We start from the raw sequence: 19,615 nt of genomic DNA on the forward strand, positions 1-19,615 counted from the left end.
CCTCATCAACAGAGAAGTAGGAACTGTGTGCAGAGCCTGCTGACCGTTCCAGGAACTAAGGAAGCGAACAGTGTCACCAGACTAAATGTGAGCCCAGCCAGAGGGGCATTCTTTGCACCTGAGCACTGCTGGTGAGGTGGGACAGTTGAGGGGTCCCCCGGGTGGCCCGTCCCCATAGGGAGCCCTCACAGCCAAAAAGATGGGCAGTGCCAGCTCAGCTGTCCTCTTCCCGGGCAGCTGTGACAGGGCCACTTCCCAGGTTCCACCTGCACGGCTGCCCCCCCCCCCCCTTCCACATTCTCCTTTTGGATTCTTAATGCCCTGGAGCAGCCAGGCGGGAGCCCTTGAGCCCTCGAGCCCTCCAGGGAATGCGACACCTTCAGGTGGAGTGCTCAGAGCCCCACCTTTCCACGTGCGGGGCCGTCTCACCACACAGCCCATGCTCCTTCGGAGTGGATGGGTGGGAGTTGAACCGAAGGGAGAGGTGCCACCTGCTGTCTGTCTATCACTGCACAGCCAGCCAGTTCCAACGGGGGCGGGGGAGGGGATTTATTCAAACTAATTTAAGTCACTCTTGCCCTCAGCCAAGCTGCCAGCAGCCCTGGGGAAGGTGAGGCCATGGTAGTCACGGGTGGGGCAGGGGGACTGTCATCTCCCGAAGGGGCACCTGCAGCTTTCCACAGGGCAGGGCGGCCCTTCTGCCATCACGGCTGAGCCTCAGAGCACAGTGAGTAAGGACAGCGACTCAGGTGGTCGTTTATTCTTTAGTCTGTAAAGCATAGGCGTCTATTGTACTGGGATTCCTGTGTCGGGCATAGGGGCCCCATTCCATCTCCTCGTGAATGGTCCTCTGCTCTTGGCTCCCGATGGAACAGGTGAGAGTCTCATTTGAGGCCGAAGTGATGACGATCTGTGGAATGACAACTTTGTTCCTGCCTGACGTTACCTTTGCCCCACGTTTCTCTAGAAGGAAGGAAACATCCAGGTATTTAGTAAGTCTGCAGCGAAGCAGACGACGTCTGTGTGACGGCCAAAGCACAGGGACTAGATTCGTGGTTCAGGACAAAGAAACAGGTGAGGTTGGAAACAGAACTGTGCACCGACGTTCAAAAGCTTCACCTAGACACCTTCTTTCCAGGATGAAAGGAGACTTCTGCCATCCGCCGTGGAGACCAGGCTGCCAAAGGCTCAGGCAGGAGACAACCTCGAAAAGGCAGGTGTGCCTCAGGTGAAGTTTCAGGAGCACAGTTTCCAAAGGATTCTAACGCTGGTAACAGCTCTCTGTACAGAACTTTATCAGTCAGAACGCTGCACAAACGGACACTCCTGATGTTGGCCACATTTTCTTAAACTTGTTAAGTTTGCAAGGAATACATGAAACTTGTGAAAAGCCGAGTGTGTCAAATGTTACAAAAAGCAGAAGGCCCTTCCCTGCCTGGACCCCTGGGGGTGCAGCTGGAGGCACATCCCTTCACGCCTCCAGTAAAGCACCGCAGAGGTCTCTGCGCAGATGTGTGTGCGTCAGCAGCACTCACAGCGTCACGTCCTGCACCAGGACGGCTTGGCCGTTTACCCTGTTCCCACCACATCTCACGGGCCTAGCCACACGGGAATGAGCCTGTGAGTAATGCCCCACGACCAGCTTCTGAAGCAGGTCCTCGAGTCCCTACGGTTGACAGATGAAGGACCTGAGGCACAGGACGTTTAAGTCACCTGCCCGAGGCTGATGGCAGAGGGAGATGCTGGAGCCCGGGTATCAGGTCCAGAGCCCCCTCGAACTTCAACCCTGCAGACAGCCTGGATGATTGTAACCAAGTGACCACAGCCTGCACTGGGCACTTCATGTCATCCTATTCTCCATTTAGTTTCAAGTGGGGAATTTATTTTTTCACATTGTTTTATACAAGTGTTTCATATATTACAACTACTTAAAAGGTTAAGAATATTTAAAGTAATATGTGTTGATTAAGAATTGCATATGGAATGATTCTCCTTGCAGGACATTCAAGGTGGCCACTCGCAGGGCTGCTAACTGACACTGGCTTCTGCTTGACTCTGGCTGGAGGGCTCAGAGATGGGACTGCTGACTGCAGCACCTCCACCAGGGGGCAGCTCGGGGCTCCGGGCTCCAGCCCCCAGCCAGCCTTCCAATGAGCCTGTCCTGGCCCAGCCTCAGAGGTCACCTCGGCCACAGTCTGATGGCTACAAGAGCGATCTAGGGAGAGGGACAAGGCCACATCCAGGCGGAGGAGCGTCACGGACGCACCACGGAACTCAGAACTCGTGGTGGGAGACCTGGGCTTGTCTTGGGGAAACACCAGCAGCCGTGCATCTACCTTCACTTTGCAGCAAACCTCAGACTCCATGTCCATCCATCACACCAGTGAGACCTAAAGAATTTGGGTGCGGCTCTCAGAGACAGGACTCGCCTATGTCCCATGGTGTTTTGGGGTGTGAACCACACAAGATAAAATGCACAGTTCGCAACTGCTCAGCTGGGTGAGTTTTCACAGTTGCACCCACCAGTGTGACCACCCAAACATGATGCAGAACGTTCCGTCGCTCCACAGCTCCCGCAGGCCTGTTCCCCGTCGGCCAGCACGCCCAGGCCAGCAGGCCCTTTGGTGTCTGTCCCATAGTAGTCGAGCTTACTACTTTCAATACTTGGATAATACACAGAATTCTTGACTTGGAACTCTCCCTTTCCCTGAAGCTGTTACGGTGTTAGGTTAGTTAAAGAGACTCCGACTTCCACAAGGTCTCTACCTCTCAAGTGAAAAGCAGGGGTGTGCGCCCTCGTTCCATGTTCTTCCTGGCAGACTCTCCACTCGCTCCCTGCAGGCCACCGAGGCAGACCGGCCACGCTCATTCCACGCGGCCATGTCTCTGCAGCATTGAACACTGCTGACTAATTTTCCTTTCTTTTTTAACAGCTTTATTGTGGTATAATTTACATACCATAACATTTACCTGTTTAAAGTATACACTTTTAAAAAAATAAAACATACTCTTCAATGATTTTTAGCAAACTTTCAGAGGTAGGCAACCCTCGATCCAGTTTTAAGACCTCTTGTTCCCATTTGCGCCCACCCCCTTTCTCACCCTCAGCCCGGCTTCCCTCTATACATTGGCCTTTCCTGGGCGTTTCATGTAAATGGAATGATAACACCATCGTCTCTACGTGTGGCTCCTGCACCTGGTGCCCGGCTGTGGAGACTCCCTCGGGGTCCCGCGTGTCAGTAGCTTGACCCTTGTTGCTGAGATGCCTCATTATTGGAGAAACCACACACTTCACTTTCTTTCTTGAAACTCTAGCCTCACCTTTTTTTTTAATCCTCCCTCAAGGATATGTTTATTGATTAGTTTTTAGAGAGAGGGGAAAGGTAAGAGAGAGAGAGAAACAGCGATCAGTTGCCTCCCGTACCTGAGATCAAACCTGCAACATACGTATGTGCCCTGACCGAAAATCAGACTCAAAACCTTCCAGTGTGTAGGAAGACGCCCCCACCGAGACACACCGCCAGGGTGTCCAACCTCCCTCCACCTCCCTGAAATGACGGTGTGACAGGCAGTCCCCTGCCCACCCCCACCCTGGACTGTGACGAAGTGGATAAACTTGCCAAGCGATTGCAGCCCTTTGTCCCACGGAGGTTCTTCTGACACGTGACTGTGCTCCAGCCTGGGGCAGCCTTCCAAGCTGCCGGCCCAGTCTCGGGGGTTGAGGAACGACAGTGCCTCCACCCGCTGGGACGGGAGCGGGGAGCACTGTGTCTGGGTGCTGAGCCCCTCCTGACTGTTAGGCGCCTATCACTTGGCAACTCCCCCAGCCTTTACTGAACCTGTCCCCTCTTACACAGAGATCCTAAACCCGCCCACCCTGTTGTCAGGATCCCTGATCACCCCGTCCCCAGACTCCCTGAAGCTGCAACCTGGGCTCTGTTCCCTTTTGGGTGGGTCGTACCTTTGACTCCACGTGCCGGCACCTGCTGCGTGGCGGCCCCTTCCTTCCGAAAGCGGCCCGCTGCAGACTTAGAGGAAAGACTGTCCACCGACCTTTGCTTAGGCTTTGGGCCTGAGTGGGTGCACCCCATTTGCTCCTCACCTGGAATATATGGACAGTTAATTGGACGTGATTGACTGACTCTTGGGCAATGCATGCGTTCTTCTTCAGTTGCCTTCTTTGGCTCAGAATGAAGACCTGGGCGACTCCATTTCCCTAAACCGTATATTTCTATGGCAGAAAGGGTTCCCGAGGCACGGTCACCGGGACTCAGGCGCAGGAGGGGGGCGCCCAGCACCCCCAGCTCCCGCAGGTGCGGCCCGCTCCGGAGACGCGGGCCGGCGGCCCTTTACCTTTCCCGGGGTGTTGGCTCGGCAAAGCCTCATCGGTGAGCCCGCCGCCCCGCGGCCCAACCGGCCGGCACCAGCTCCTCGGCGGGCGCGCAGCGCCGGTGACTCACAAACGTCGCGGGCAGGCGGCGCGGCGCGGTCGCCACGGCAACGCCACCTCTCGCGGGACGGGCCTCCGTCCTCTCGCGAGAGGGGCCGGCCGCCGGAAGTGAGGAACAACCCGGAAGTTCCCACCCGCCGCCGTTCGACGCTCCCTGGAGATTCCGTCTCAGGGCCTCTGCGAGGGCTCCGCTGCCGGCCTGGCCATGGACGGTAAGAGGCCGCCGCCCTTCGGAGCCGGGCGGGCCAGGCGGGCGCCCCAGGCCTCGTCCTCGGCCCCCAGATGCCCGTCGCCCCGACCTCACCCCCCGACCCCCCGATGCCCGTCGCCCCGACCTCACCCCCCGACCCCCCGATGCCCGTCGCTCCGACCCCGGCCCCCGGCTCCCGATCCCCCGGCGCCCGCGCTTCGATCCCCGCCCTCCTCACCCCCAACTCCGGTCCCGGAGAGGGACTCGGCATTTAGGGCCCCGGACAAGGAAGCAGGACTGCCCCGAACCCCGCGAAGAGAGATGGGAAAGCTCAGGCCAGCAGCCCCCGGGCGGGACCCCCTGCAGGCGGGAACATTGAGGGGCAGCCTGCGCCGCCCCCGCCCCCCCAGGACACGCCGACGGAGGGGCTGCCACCTCTGCTGGGTGCTCAGGGCTGGCCCCTCTGTGACATGCGAGAGCCAGCAACCATGTCGTCTCTGTGTGAAGGAATTGAGTACAAATGGCCTCAGAAGAGGAGCCCCCCCCCCGCCCCCCAACACACACTCCCTCCTCCAGGCGGTTCCCAAGGGAGCTGGTGATGCCCGTAGCCCTTTCTTCGGGGTGAGGTTTCGCCTTCACAAAGTTCTGGTCTCTCAGAGTCTGGATGAGCTAGATGGGGGGGGGGGGGGGGCGGGCGGCGCTGGGCACCTGGGCACCCTGCTCTCCTGCTCTAAGCCCAGGGCGCCGGGCCAGGTTCCCTGCGGTTCCTAGAGCCACAGGTCTGCCCGTCCTGGTTTGAGGGCGCCTTCACGCCGAGGTGGTGCGGTGAACCCTCTGAGGTTCCTCCCCGAAGAGCAGTTGAACCGCTGCCGTCGCTTTAAGACCGCTGGCGTCGGCTGGCCCTTGGGCTTCGGTGCGTCAGGAGCAAGTCCGCTGCCGAGCGGGTTCGCCAAGAACACACCCGGGTCTCCTGGGCTCCTCGGTGCGGATGGCGGATGGCGGATGGCGGATGGCGGATGGCGGATGGCGAGGCCCCTGGGCGGATTCGAAGGCTCTGCTCTCGGACGGCGGAGGAGCCGTCACCCTGCTGTTTCCATCCACTTGCTTTCAGGGAAAGAGCATCTTATAAAAAGTAGACTGTCACGCCCTCGGCCTTATGAAACCCGGAAGGAATCCCAAGGGACCTTTGCAGTTGCTTTCATTACCAGCCACCACCTTGAGTTTTCACCGGGGCCGCATGCCCGCTGCCCGCACACTCACCCTTGGGGTCAGCTGGCGCCATCCTGGGGTTGCCGAGAGGGACCGGAGGCTCAGGAGGCCCTGCGGCCGCCCAGGCCCTGTGTCCCCCGCGGGCGGAAGCCCTCGGCAGTGCCGGCCCCTCCGGTGCTTGGTCCAGCTCTGTGTGCCGGGAGGGTCCAGTGAGCCTCTCTGCTTGCTGGCAGTATTGCTCGTCACGTTTCTTAAAATCCTCAAACCGTCTCCTCTCTTTGCAGATACCCTGTTCCAGCTGAAGGTATGTACCGAAGGGCCCTGGGCCCCAGCCCCGCCCTGCTGGTTAGGGAGCGGGGACGTGGGTGTGAATCGCAACCAAATGACAGGTTGTCACTTGGTGACCGCTGCCCAGGCTCAGCCCGACTGAGGACAAGGGGGTTACTGAGTTGCCTGCTGGCAGCTGAGGGCAAGGGCCACTTGGGCTCACCCGTGAAAGAGGTGTTATCTTGAAGAAACACTTGGGCATGAGGCTCCTCCCTGATGTTCCACTGGGCTTTTAAAGCTGTGCCCTCAAGTCCTTTAACATCCCATGGAAGGCGGCCGTGTGGGCATCTGAGTGTCCTCCTGTCTGGGTGCCGTGTGCACTTCCGGTGAATCCGGGGCAAGCTCTGCCGCTCTTCCCTCCAGTGCCCCTCCCCCGTAACATCCTGGTTAGTTCTGAACAACGGGGCGGCCAGCGTGATGTGCGCCGGCTGCTGGTGTCGCTCGTCACCCGGGCTTTGCCGTGGGCGGGGGGGCCGGTGTGGGCGGCCGCGGGCACTTGTTCACAAGCACGCGTGTGGAAGGCACCTCGTTAGGGGGGCAGGGCTTTGCCGTGTGACCAGGGCTCTCGCCTCTGCTCAGTTCACCGCGAAGCAGCTGGAGAAACTGGCCAAGAAGGCGGAGAAGGACTCGAAGGCGGAGCAGGCCAAGGTGAAGAAGGTGAGGCGCTGCCCCCGTCCTTGCTCCTGGGTCTTCTTCCTGTTCTTTCTTTTTTAAATATATGTTATTGACGTCAGAGAGGAGGGAGAGGGAGGGAGATGGAAACGGCAGTGATGAGAGAGAAGCATGGATCACTGCCTCCTGCACGCCCACACGGGATCGAGCCTGCAACCCAGGCGTGTGCCCCGACCGGGAATCGAACCGCGACCTCCTGGTTCATAGGTTGACGCTTAACCCCTGAGCCACACCAGCTGGGCTCCCGGCATCTTCTCTTCGTGGCTGTGGCTTCCACGCAGGGAAGGGGAGGGGCCGCTAGCTAAGGCCACAGTGGCTCCTTTCTGCCCCCCACCCCCAGGCATCCAGAGCAGAAAGATGAGGCATCGCCTGTGCTTTTCCTTGACTGTCCATGCCTTTTATTCACTTCTGCCATTCTGAACTTGAGTTTTTTCTAAATGGTGTAGGAAGTGGGCTTCTGGCGGTCGCCCCTGACCCCTGCACTGAGCCCTCTTTTTCCTGCGAAGCTCGGGCACCAGAGCCCGGGCAGAGGGGAGGCAGCCCCTCTGTGGGGCGAGGACAGGGCTGGAGGCTCTCGGGGCCTCTCTAGGGAGGGACAGAAGGAAAGGCCGGAGGGGGTCTGGCTGTCCTGGTGGAGCCTCTGTGACAGCTATTGAATGGGGGTGTTGGATTGGGGGACGTCTCTCCCACACTGGCTCCCAGGGCAGAGGGGGGCCAGAGAGCCCCCTTCGCACTGCGGCTGCGCCCTCGCCTTCAGCCCTCGTGTGTGTGTGTGTGTGTGTGTGTGTGTGTGTGTGTGTGGGGAGGGGGGGTGGTGAGAGGTTCGGGAGGGAGCTGAAGAGGCCGAGTGAGTCGCGGGAGTGGAGGGTGGGGACAGGTGGCATGTTTCCAGGGCTTTCCCATCTGACCCACTGCGGGCTGGTCTGGGCCCTGCCCTGGACACCCTGGCTCCTGAGCAGGCTGGGGACCTGGGTGTCTGCATTTCCATGAAGCTCGCCGCCCTGCCGAGGTTGTGAAAGGGGCATGTCAGCAGCCACACCCCAGGCCAGGCCAGGCCAGGCCCCTGAGCAGGTGGGCACCGCCCCACATTTCAGGCCCTGCAGCAGAAGAACGTGGAGTGTGCCCGTGTGTACGCGGAGAACGCCATTCGCAAGAAGAACGAAGGTGTGAACTGGCTGCGCATGGCGTCTCGCGTGGACGCCGTGGCCTCCAAGGTGCAGACAGCTGTGACCATGAAGGGGGTGAGTGTCTGGCCCCGGCCTCCTACCTGTGGGTGCTCCCTCTGCTGGCCACGTCCAGGGGACTAGCTGGGGCTGGAAGGGGTCATGCCAGGGCCTTTGGGTCTGCAGGGTGGACGGGGGGGTCCCTGCACAGCAAGTGCCTGCCAAGGAGGGCACGCAGCCCGGAGCCGGGTGTCCGTGGCTCTCCCGCGGGCCGCGCTGGCCTCCGCGTCCACTGGTGGCGGCGTCTCCTGGGCGCCTGCGGGCGGCCTGTGTGGCCCGAGGGCTGCTGGCTCGGCCGGCCTGGGTCTCGCCGGCCTGAGTGGAGGAGGGCTGGGTCTCGCCGGCCTGGGTGGAGGAGGGCTCGGGCCTGTCCCTGTGGGATGTCCCCTCCTCAGTCCTGTTGCTTCCTCCTCCCTCCTGGGCAGGTGACCAAGAACATGGCGCAGGTGACCAAAGCCCTGGACCGAGCGCTGAGCAGCATGGACCTGCAGAAGGTGTCCGCGGTGATGGACAAGTTCGAGCAGCAGGTGCAGAACCTGGACGTGCACACCTCGGTAGGTCGCCCCTTCCAGGCAGGCGGCCAGCGCGTCGGGAGGGCGGCTTGCGTGGCGGCCACGCGTTGCTCCCTCCCTGGCGTTAGCAGGTGTCCTCTGCACTGAGCCCCCGCGGCGCCGCCTCCGCGTCCCTGACCCCTTGTCAGGGTCCCGACAGCACACAGCGCGAGCACAGGAGCCCTGGGCCAGGGGGGCCAGCGAGCTCCCGGTGGGGTGGCCGGAAACACTCCCTGCGTGACACCCAGAGGCTGGAGAGAGTGGGTGTGGGGAGCCAGCAGGAAATGAGATGGTGGCTGTGGTGTGGCCGGGGCCCCTGTGAGGCTGCGGTGGGGGCTCCCGGGCTTGGCCTGACTGCCCAGTGCCTGGCCCCCAGGTGATGGAGGACTCCATGAGCTCGGCCACCACGCTGACCACGCCACAGGAGCAGGTGGACAGCCTCATCGTGCAGATCGCAGAGGAGAACGGCCTGGAGGTGCTGGACCAGCTCAGCCAGCTGCCCGAAGGCGCGTCTGCCGTGGGCGAGAGCTCCGTGCGCAGCCAGGAGGACCAGCTGTCGCGCAGGTGGGTGATCGCTCGAGCTCTGCGGCTGCCTGTGAGGCAAGGGCTGGCGGCGGCTGGAGGACAGTGTGACATGCGGCTTCGGCTGCGGGGCCCCGGTCCTTCTGAGGAGATGCCCAGCTCAGAACCCACCCCCACCCCCACCCCCACCCCGTCCCACAGCACGATGCAGGCACCGAGGGAGGTGGCTCCTGCCCAGCTTCCTAAGTTCCTAAGTTCCAGTGAAACCCTTTCTGCGTCAAGCCCTGAGCTCTCCCTGCCCCGGTTCACGTCCGCTCTGTGCATCAGGCGTGTTGCTCCCCGTCCACAGCTCACAGTGCAGAGGGTTGCACATGGCTGTTTCCAGCGCCTCTCCTGCGTGTCAGCTAGAATAGCCCTGAGAAGCCGGACTCGGGGAGAGGAGGGCGGAGAGAGAGGGCGGGCGGGGTGCCGAGGCCGCCTTCCCTCCTGGCAGCGCTGCTGTGCTTTGCAGGTTGGCCGCCCTGAGGAATTAGGAGCCGCGCAGGCAGCTCCAGGCCCGCGTGCCCTGCCTCTCGCCTTCGTGCCGACCCTGCAGCAGCGTCAGCCCTCACTGCTCTCCACACTCGCCTGCCGGGCCTGGAACCCTCCTGTCCTCCTAGGCTGGGCGGCGGGGGCGTTTGCACAAACCTCTGACTTTCGTGGGTGGTTTCTGTGACTTTGGGCCAAGCAGCTGGAGGGTCTGTGGGCTCCCTGTGCCCCGGTCTGCGGGGATGCCCTGTGATGGCAGGTGTGCTGCTGACCAGCAGCAGTGGGGTTGGGGTCCCCTTGCCAGGCGGTACCTGGAGCCCTCCCAGCAGCGGGCAGGCCTCCCCCACCCCTAGACAGACACGGGCAAGGCCCCAGGACGTGTGGGGGACGCCCTCGAGGGCCACCCAGCAAACACGTCTCCTGCGGCCTTTGCAGAACGTCCAGGGGTGGGGTCCTGTCCCCTCCAGCCTGGTCCTGCCCTCTGCTGCTGGCTGAGCCCCTGGGGTAGCTGGCCCCAGGTCCAGGCGTGCCCACTCTGGGGCACGTCCTCACTCTCCTGCCTGTGGAGGGCCTGGGGTGTGGGGTGACCCCTTGGAGCCCCGTCTGTGCCAGGCCTGGCTGAGGAGCCGTCAGCCACACAATCACATCTCCTGGTACTAAACTGCAGTGCCTCCTCCAGCGGCCCCTCTGCCGGGGCTCACACCCTTGACCGTGGAAGCCAGAGTGGCTGATAGCCCAGAGAGCCACCCTTGGGGGGAGGGCCCCGCTGTGGCTGCGTGTCCAGGACAGCGGCAGGCCGTCCCGATGACCTGCGAGGACGGCCAGGAGACGGCTGCGCTTCCTGTTCTCCGCGGCCCTGACCTTCACTTTGTTTGCCTGAAGCTGTTTGGTTTGTTTGGTTTTTTGTGTTTTTGGGGTTTCTTTTTTGCCAAAATACAAGGAGCAGGCGGCAGGGGGGAGCGTTGGGTCTGCGTCCTCTGTGGAGCTGCGTGGTGCTGTGCGGTGGGTGCGGCCAGGCCGGCTCTGCACAGCTGACCGCCGGCCAGCCCTTCCCAGAGGCTCCTGCTGTCCAGTCTCCTCGCACCTTCACCTTGGCTCCTGCGCTTGCTTCTTCCTGGACGTGGGAGCCGTGGTGTCTGTGCAGTGGGCGGCGTTGGGCAGCCGAAGGGCCGTGGGCTGTGGGTGAGACGTGGCGTTCTCCTGCCTCCTCCCTGGCTGTGCCCTTCGGGGCGCCCACGTGCTGGGGGTTCAGAGGTTGTGGGTTTCTGGGACCCGGGTGGGGGGCGGGGAGGCCGTGGCTCATGGAAGGCAGTGGGCGTGTGTGCCCTTTTCCTATAATGCTACTGTAAATAAAAGTTGATTGAGACGTTGCTCCAGGTTTGCCTCAGTGGCTTTGGGGCTGGGGGGGCGGGTTAGGTGGGCCCCTCAGTGGCCGTCCGGCCCCCCACGCAGGAGGCTGAGGGATCTGGGAGGACAGCAGGCAGGGTCCAGGGAATCGGATTCTCAGGCCCCAGACAGACAGAATCTGGGGTTTTTACCTTGAAATAATTTTAAACATAATGTGGTTGAGACTATTTCAGGACGAGTATTATAGCCTTTCTCATGCCGCCAGGGTCCCCTCCCACCGCCTGACAGCCCCCCAGAAACAGCCCCGGCGTAGTGGGGTGATGAGCAGATACCCACACATGTCCCTTCTGGTCACTTTGGGTCCTCCGGGGGAGGTGCTAGCTGGGGATGAGGCAGGGCCGTGCCCACGAGACCCCCAGCTGCTCCCACGGCCTGGGGGGGTTCACGCCTCCCCCCAGGGGCTGGGGAGCGAATAGCGGCTGCCAGGTGGCTGCCAGGGTCGCGGGGCCACGCTGGGCAGGGCCGCCCGAGCAGAGGAATTCCTGCCCGTCGGGTTGCCCCACGCCCGGCATCACAGCCCGCCCTGTCGAGGGCACATTCTCGGGCCTGGAGAGGGCTCTGACCTGGTGGCCCACCGGGATCTGTCACCCACGAGAATATTCATCTCAAGACACAGGCGCCGAATGTCCAGCAGGAGGTGCTGTTCCCCTCCCGACTGCCCAGGGCGGGGCGGGGGGTGGGGTGGGGGTGGGGGTGGGGGTGGGGCGGCAGGACCAAGTTCACTGTGAGGAGCCCCTGCAGGTGGCCCCGCAGACGTCTGCTGGCCTCGCCTCCAATCTGTCAGGAGGCTGAGCCAAGGGGGTGCGTGCACGTGTGTGGGTGCATGTAGGTGTGTGTATATGCATGCATGGGTGGGTGTGTGCACACGTGTGTGTGGGTGCATGTAGGTGTGTATATGCATGCATGTGTGGGTGTGTGCATGCATGTGTGTGCAGGCATAATTAGGAGGAAGTGGGGTATAGGTGGGAGTGTACAGTGCGGGGCGGGGGGCGGTGGCACTGCAGCCTGGGCTGTGTTTAAAGACCCTCGTGGTGTCCATGCGAAGCCCCTGTCAGACCCGAGCCCTTCCCGGCCTGTCCTACCACCACTCGGGCCTCCTGTGCCTGGACGTCCAGCCAGGGGCCCTTTCCCAGGATGTGCCCGGGACGCGGGAGAGCCCTCCAGGATGACACCCTCAGGACGCAAAGGGCTGGTGCCTTTATTGAGGGGCCTCTGGGCCCGGCCTGAGCCCCCCTCAGTGCACAGCCCAGGGGATCCCAGGGCCCTCGCAGGACAGGCCCGTCCTTGTGCGCGGGAGCAGTTCCTGCGGTCGGCTGCCCCGACGGCCAGTCACCCCTGTGCCGGGGCTTGGTCCCCAGGCTGTCACAGGAGACGCAGGCCGAGGAGGAGGGGGGTGAGGGAGGCCAGCAGGGCCGCGGGCTGGAGGTGGAGGCCGGGGGCCGCTGAGTAGCCATAGCTCGTCCGGCAGGAACTGTCCAGGTAATTCTGCTCGATGGGCGTCTCCTCGGGGTCCCGGGCGTGGTTGCTGGCCTGGGGACAGACAGGGTTGGCTGCCTGCTGCTGCCGGCCGGGGAGGGGGCTGGGGAGGGGGGTGGGGAGGGGCTGGGGAGGGGGCTGGGGGGGCTGGGGAGGGGCTAGGGGGGCTGGGGAGGGGCTGGGGGGGCTGGGAGGGGCTGGGGGGACTGGGGGGGCTGGGGGACTGGGGGGGCTGGGGAGGGGCTGGGGAGGGGCTGGGGAGGGCGGGCGCACCAACAAGCCTCACCTGCTCCACCGCCTCGAAGACCCTCAGCAGGTTGTCAGCCAGGGCGCCCCTGACCTCCGCCTCCGTCCATTGCCTCCTGAGCAGCTCGGCGACCAGGTTTGGGTACTTGGACACGTCCTCAAGCCCCACCGGGAGCCTGAGATGAAGGCCGAGAGGACCAGGCTGTGCAGCCAGGGGTCGGGGTTCTGGGCCCCCAGCCACCTGCCCATCCTGAGGCACTGGGGGTGCCGTGGGATGGCCTTCGGAGCGAGAGGTGCTGGGAAGGCCCTCAGGACACACTTCCCTCCTCCAGCCCCTCCTGACAGGATCCCGGGGGTCGCGACCCCCAGCTCACACACAGAACCGTCTCCGTCCTCACCTTGTAACACCGTCGAAGTCCCCACCAAAGCCCACGGCTCCGGCTCCCGCCACCTTCTTGATGTGGTCCAGGTGGTCTGGGGGGAGGCAGCTGGTGTGGGTCCCGGGAGAGGCGCCCTGCCCCCAGCCATGCGTCTGCTCGCACCCACCTACCTGCCACTTGAGACAGGTTGGCCTCCCTTTTGCAGGCGACGTAGTCATTGTAGAAGTTCACCATCACCAGGCTGCCCGTCTGCTTCTGCTCAGAGAGAGAGGAGCCGTGGGCACAGGGTTGGGGGCAGCACGGGAGCCCGGGAGGACCGCCCGGGGCAGAGCCCCCGCCCTCACCACCAGCTGGAGCACGTCGTCCGGCACGTTCCGCCGGTGCTCGCACAGCGCGAAGGCGGAGGAGTGGCTGAAGATGACGGGGGCCTGGGACTGGTTCAGCGCGGCCTTCATGGTGGCCACAGACACGTGGGCCAGATCGATGATGACGCCCAGCCGGTTCATCTCCCTCACCACGCTCTGAGGGGACACGGGGCTCAGGGGCCGGGAGCGCCGGACCCCGGTCAGGGGGCGATGGGCCAGGCGGGCTGCACTGGGTGCACTTTATTGGCACAGGCCTCTGGGGCTGACCGCTGCCCCCTGAGAGGTGCAGGCAGGGGGAGGCGTTTGGGCAGGGCCCCCTGCTGGCCAGGTGTCCAACACTCCCTGGCTGGAGGGTTGGGGCCAGTGCGGTGACCAGTGGGTTCCAGCTACATGCTCAGCCCGGGACGCTCCGTTTTGCAAGCGAGGGAAACCGAGGTGCTGCCCCTGCCACCCACCTTCCCGAAGTCGTCCGACAGGCCGCCGCTCTGGGCATCGTGGTCCCCGGTGTCCACCAGCCAGTTGTCCGCCCTGGAGGGAGGAGCGCAGTGGTCCCCGCCCCCCCGCCCCCCACAGGGGGCTTGCCCCAGCCACCCTCTAGCCTAGCCCACCCCCGCCCGGGCCTCCCTGGTGTCACTCACCAGGGCGTGTTGCAGCTGTGCGTGAGGGTCAGGTACCGCATGCCCAGGTGGTAGAGAGCCCGCAGGACGCCCAGGCTGCTGTCGATGGAGTGGCCGCCCTCCACCCCGATCAGACTGGCCACCTTCCCCTCCCGGAAGGCCTGTCGGATGCCTGTGAGCAGAGGCAACCGGCCGGGGCTGTGGGCACCTGGTGGCAGGTGTGCCTGGGCGTCCAGGGGGAGCATACACCCGACCCGAACGGCTGGCCGAGCTGCACCAGCAGCCTCTGCTCACTAGAGGGTGGTGTGGGGCCAGGGAGGCGGCCGGCGGCACCTACCTTGGCTGCTGGTGACACACAGGAAGGTCTCAGGGTACATCTGGCACATGCGGTGGATGACGTCAATCTGCTCCAGCGTCCTCTTCACAGCGTCTTTGTTTTGGGTGTTGCAGGGCGTGTACGCAGACCAGAACTGGGGGCCACAGGGCAGGGCTAGGACCAGAGGCTGCAGGCCGCCCCCCTCCCCATGTGAATGTCTGGTCCCCCCTCCCCAGTCTTGGAAGCCGTCCCCACAGCCTGTCCCCTCCAGGTCTGTGGCCCCAAGGAGACTGGCCAGGACCCAAAGGAGGAGGAGGGTGGACCCCAAGATGGGTGAGCGCAGGGCGGGCCGGACGGTACCTGGCCCCCCACAAAACCAGCCTTCAGCTTGGGGATGTTGGTGTGCGTGCCCGTCAGGATGGTCAGGTTGGCGTCCTTCTGCCGAAGCTCATTGTTGAACCTGAGCAGCAGCTGCCAGGGCAGGTCGTTGTGCCTGGAGGGGCAGGAGGAGGGATGGGAGGCAGGTCCCGGTGGCCACGTGACCCTGGGGCTCCGAGCTCCCTCCCTGGCCTCTGTCCCCTCTCTAATGCCTGCTTCTCACACACCCAGGGCCAAGGCTGGCCCCAGGGGACGCAGATCACTCATGCCCGGAGCACACCTGAGCCAGGTAACCTGGCTGAGAGCCCTAGATGGATAGGCCTTCCGTCTGAGGTGCCCCATGCTCCTGTGCAAGCCGCACAGGCCCCCGGGAGCTGATTAGCATGCAGAGCGCCAGGCCCAGCCAGACCCACCAGTCACTCTGAGCAAGTGCACGCACACACACACGCGCGCATGCTCACACCACACACACACGGGCACGCACACACCTCACACACATGCATGCTCACACCACACACACACAGGCATGCACACACCTCACACACGGGCACGCACACACACCTCACACACATGCATGCTCACACCACACACATGGGCACGCATACACCTCACACACATGCATGCTCACACACACACGTGCATGCTCACACCACACACACACGGGCACGCACACACCACACACACATGAATGCTCACACCACACACACACAGGCATGCACACACCTCACACATGGGCACGCACACACACCTCACACACATGCATGCTCACACCACACACACATGGGCACGCACACACACCTCACACGCATGCTCACACACACCACACACACGGGCACGCATACACCTCACACACATGCTCACACACACCACACACACACGTGCATGGTCACACTACACACACACGGGCACGCACACACCACACACACATGAATGCTCACACACACCACACACATGCATGCTCACACACACCACACACATGGGCATGCACACACCTCACACACGGGCACGCACACACACCTCACACACATGCATGCTCACACCACACACACACGGGCACGCACACACCTCACACACATGCATGCTCACACACACCACACACACATGCATGCTCACACACACCACACACACACGGGCACGCACACACCTCACACACATGCATGCTCACACACACCACACACACGTGCATGCACACCCACACATGTGCCTGTGTACACATGGGACATCTAGGCAGGTGCCCTCTGGATCCTAATCTGGTAACAAGGGGCTGTGAGGACAGCCTGGGCCTGGAGGGGGCTTTGTCCTGGGGGCCTCCCCCGCAGCCACCCCTTCCTCTGCAAGCTCCACCTCAGGCCCTGGCGGCACCCCCGCTCTCTGGGGAGGAGCAAGGGGTTCTGTGAAGGGTGAGTTTAATGGCCATGACAGGGACTGGGCTGGGGCTCAGACACCTTGGCTGCCGGAGTGGTGGCGAGTGGGCAAGGCCACTCCCTCCCTGCAGGGGTGGGGGCGTCGGGCTCTGGGCGCTGTCCCTGGGGCACGACCTCTGGAGGGGACAGCGCTCCTTTCCTGGGGACCCCCAGCCCCACCTCCCGCTGCCACCCCGAGGGAGGCTTTGTCTCCCCTCCGCCCCTCAGCCTCTCCGCCCTTCGCTGGAACCCCAAGTGGGGGAGGCGGCTGCCTCCGCCCGTGGGCAGCCCTCTGCCTGGGGCCCGCCGCCCGCCTCCTTAGCTTAGTGGTCTGGGCACGGTCCTCAGCGGCGGCGAGACCACTCGAGGGAAGGTGAGGCTCCCGAGTGCCGAACAGCACACACCCTCGGGCAGCTGTTGCTGGAGGCACTGCTGGTGGCCACTCTCCCCCTTTTCCTTGGTGACATGGGCACGCGGGGCGCATGGCCATTGGAAATAGAAACTTCCCACTCCCTGGTAGCTGGGGTGGCCCTGTCACTCACTCTGCCCTGTGACAGCTCCCCAGAGCTGCCTGTGACAGACGGCGTGGTTTTCCCCTTTCCCTTTTATTCCTGCAGGACGGCAGGCAGATGTGAGGGCTGGAGCTGCTGCAGCCACTTTAAACCATGAGGGGACCTGGGGACTGGTGGCCACACCAAGTTCTTGGCACATGGAACAACACCCTCAGAACTCCCTCTGGGTTTCTCTAATGTTGAAGCTACTTATTTGGGTCTCTGACCTGCAATCCACTATTTTTGTAAAAAATATATTTTATTGATTTTTTTTACAGAGAGGAAGGGAGAGGTATAGAGAGCTAGAAACATCGATGAGAGAGAAACGCCGATCAGCTGCCTCCTGCACATCTCCCACTGGGGATGTGCCCACAACCAAGACACATGCCCCTGACCGGAATCGAACCCGGGACCCTTCAGTCCGCAGGCCGACGCTCTATCCACTGAGCCAAACCGGTTTTGGTACCACTATTTTTTTAAAATATATTTTTGCTGATTTCAGAGAGGAAGAGAGAGGGAGAGATAGAAGCATCAATGATGAGAGAGAATCATGGATTGACTGCCTCCTGCACACCCCCTACCGGGGATCCAGCCCACAACCCGGGCACATGCCCTGACCAAGAATTGAACTGACCTCCTGGTTCATTGGTCGACACTCAACCATTGAGCCACCCCAGCCAGGCTGCAATGGCTATTATTGGTTTTGATTCCGTCAGCCTAGTCCTAGCCCCCCAGAATGAAGGAACAACTCCTCCGGCTCCTGCTGTGGGCATCTTCCACCCGCCCTGCAGCACCCCCCACCCTGCAGCACCCCCCTCCCCTGCAGCACCCCCCCCCGCCCTGCAGCACCCCCCACCCTGCAGCACCCCCCTCCCCTGCAGCACCCCCCCGCCCTGCAGCACCCCCCCGCCCCTGCAGCACCCCCCCGCCCTGCAGCACCCCCCTCCCCCGCCCCTGCCAGACTGCGGGCCTCTAGGGCAGGGTGCACGTGTGTGCCGACACCTTGCACAGGACCCTCAGAGGCAGAGAGGAGAGCAGGGGACTCGAGGTCCAGGAAGGAGATGGAGGGAGGACGGGGGTAGGGGCAGGCAGAGTGGGGCACCTGGCACCCCTCCGCCTCTGGGGCCCCCACAGCTCACTGTCTTCTCTGCAACCGCCCGCCCCGGGTGTTCTCTGCGTACCTTGCAGAGGCTTCTGCCCAGTAGTAAGGCCTGCATGTTAGTGAGCAGCCAGCACATGGGGGTGGGGGTGGGGCTCTGCTCGCACTGCCAGGCCCCAGGGTGCACTCACGGGACCCAGTCCCTGCTTTCAGGGGGGCTGAGGGGGGTGCGGGTGCAGGACGAGCAGGGACCGCGTGAGCCTTGGAGGCCACTGGGATCAGCTGCAGCCACGGGTGGGGACGGGGTTGAGCGGGACTAGATCCCTCTGGCCGTGGTGCTGACAGACTTTGGCTGGAGGAAGCGGGGAGTCCCGCTCACGAGGTGCCCAGCATTTGGGGGGGAGGGGAGTGAGGGAGGGGGGGCGGGGGGAAATGCCGATGCTCTCAGGAGTGGGGTGGAAGGGGCAGATGCATGGGTGCTGCCAAGCTGGCTGTGACCTCAGAGAAAGAGTGACAGGTGGCACCAGGGTCTGGGGGGCAGGCGTGGGCACAGCCGGGACTTGGTTGGGGGCTTGAACTAGGGGGGTCCCCTGAGCGTCGAGTGAGGTCAAGCTGACCCCACACCTGCTGGGGTCACAGGAAAAGAAAGGGGCGTGAGGAAGAGTCTCAGGGAGGAGGGCCAAGGCCTCCCGGGGCCTGTGGTGGACCCCACCCTCATCTGCAGCGTCAGGTGAGGAAGCTGAGGCCACGTGAGCAAACCCGGCCAGGCCCGCATGTCCCTCAGCCCAGCACCCACTCTGCGCTGGGACCTGGCCCCTGGGTGCCCCAGGGACCTCACCACGTGCCTCCTGCTCCATTCCCTATGGGCCCCCATCTGTGGAGGCCTTTGGGGGCCCTGTGAGACCCCACAGAGAACCAAGGCCAGCAAAGGGCAAGGCCATGTTACAGCTGGAGAAACGAGTCCAGGCAGAGGGAGGACGGTGCCTGCCTCACGTCCGGGGCATATGGCCCGGCTCCCGGCTCCCAGCTCCCAGCTCCCCAGCCCCAGCCCACGGAGGCCACTTACCCGTCAATGACAGGTGTGGTCTGCATAATTCTCTTTGCCTGGTCCAGAAACTGGTCAGCGGTGCAGACGGCCACCAGGGGCCAGAGCCACCAGCAGGTCCACATGACGCAGTCCCCAGGGCCCTGGTCCCACAGCTGCTCCGGCCTGGCTGCCTTGTGCCCGGGGACGAGCTGAGGCTGGAAGACAGGCAGAGGCCTTTGGTCAGGCAGTGGTTGCCAGGAGGGGCCGCGTTATCAGCAATCAGCACATTCCTGGCAAGGGTGGGTAGGTGGCTGGGCGTTGCTGTCTGGACCAGGCTGAGGGGTAGTAAGAGGCTGCTGACCCCTGGGCAGGGGCCAGAATCCAGACGGAAGGACAGAGGCAGCTCAGAGGCAGTCGGCTCAGGGCTGCGCTGCTGTTGCCTCCTGCACCAGGACGGGGAGCCCGTCTCAGGTCTACAAACAAGAGTGAAAAGGCACTTGAACTTTGCTCCCACCACACCCACCAGTGCCAGGGTCTGCACCCCAACTCCTGGCCTGCAGCTGCTGGCCTCCCAGGCTCCAGGCACGTGGGCTGGATTTCGGGGCGTGAGCCAGAAACCCAGACTGTCAGTGGTTCCCCCGGAGGCTGCACCCAAAGCCCAGGTCCCAGGATGACGTC

At 63.2% G+C, this 19,615-nt stretch overlaps 2 protein-coding genes across 2 annotated transcripts; one reads left to right on the top strand and one right to left on the bottom strand.

The window, feature by feature from the left end:
* Positions 1-4,566: 4,566 nt before the first annotated feature.
* Positions 4,567-11,042, top strand: CHMP1A (charged multivesicular body protein 1A). Its single transcript, XM_081107818.1, has 7 exons — positions 4,567-4,662; positions 6,134-6,153; positions 6,756-6,833; positions 7,943-8,089; positions 8,497-8,625; positions 8,999-9,186; positions 9,656-11,042. Exons 1-7 carry the CDS (start codon positions 4,656-4,658, stop codon positions 9,675-9,677), a joined length of 591 nt encoding a protein of 196 aa, XP_080963944.1. The 5' UTR covers positions 4,567-4,655; the 3' UTR covers positions 9,678-11,042.
* A 1,212-nt stretch (positions 11,043-12,254) lies between these two features.
* DPEP1 (dipeptidase 1) lies at positions 12,255-19,387 on the bottom strand. The gene is made up of 10 exons (XM_081107985.1): positions 18,977-19,387; positions 14,840-14,972; positions 14,501-14,633; positions 14,185-14,335; positions 14,002-14,074; positions 13,526-13,702; positions 13,352-13,436; positions 13,200-13,275; positions 12,842-12,977; positions 12,255-12,609 (listed from the first exon to the last, which is right to left on the bottom strand). Exons 1-10 carry the CDS (start codon positions 19,078-19,080, stop codon positions 12,442-12,444), a joined length of 1,236 nt encoding a protein of 411 aa, XP_080964111.1. The 5' UTR covers positions 19,081-19,387; the 3' UTR covers positions 12,255-12,441.
* Between the last annotated feature and the right edge of the window lie 228 nt (positions 19,388-19,615).

The sequence above is a fragment of the Myotis nattereri genome (genome assembly GCF_964212035.1).
Source record: "Myotis nattereri genome assembly, chromosome: 15".
NCBI classification, from domain to species: Eukaryota; Metazoa; Chordata; class Mammalia; order Chiroptera; family Vespertilionidae; genus Myotis; species Myotis nattereri.

Coding starts and splice junctions, on each gene's coding strand:
- CHMP1A (XM_081107818.1), top strand. Junction 8,090..8,496: donor CAGCTGTGACCATGAAGGGG/GTGAGTGTCTGG, acceptor CCTCCTGGGCAG/GTGACCAAGAACATGGCGCA. Junction 9,187..9,655: donor GAGGACCAGCTGTCGCGCAG/GTGGGTGATCGC, acceptor TGTGCTTTGCAG/GTTGGCCGCCCTGAGGAATT.
- DPEP1 (XM_081107985.1), bottom strand. CDS start 19,080: ATGTGGACCTGCTGGTGGCTCTGGCCCCTGGTGGCCGTCTGCACCGCT. Junction 14,634..14,839: donor CTGGTTTTGTGGGGGGCCAG/GTACCGTCCGGC, acceptor TGTGGCCCCCAG/TTCTGGTCTGCGTACACGCC. Junction 14,336..14,500: donor GTGTGTCACCAGCAGCCAAG/GTAGGTGCCGCC, acceptor CTCTGCTCACAG/GCATCCGACAGGCCTTCCGG.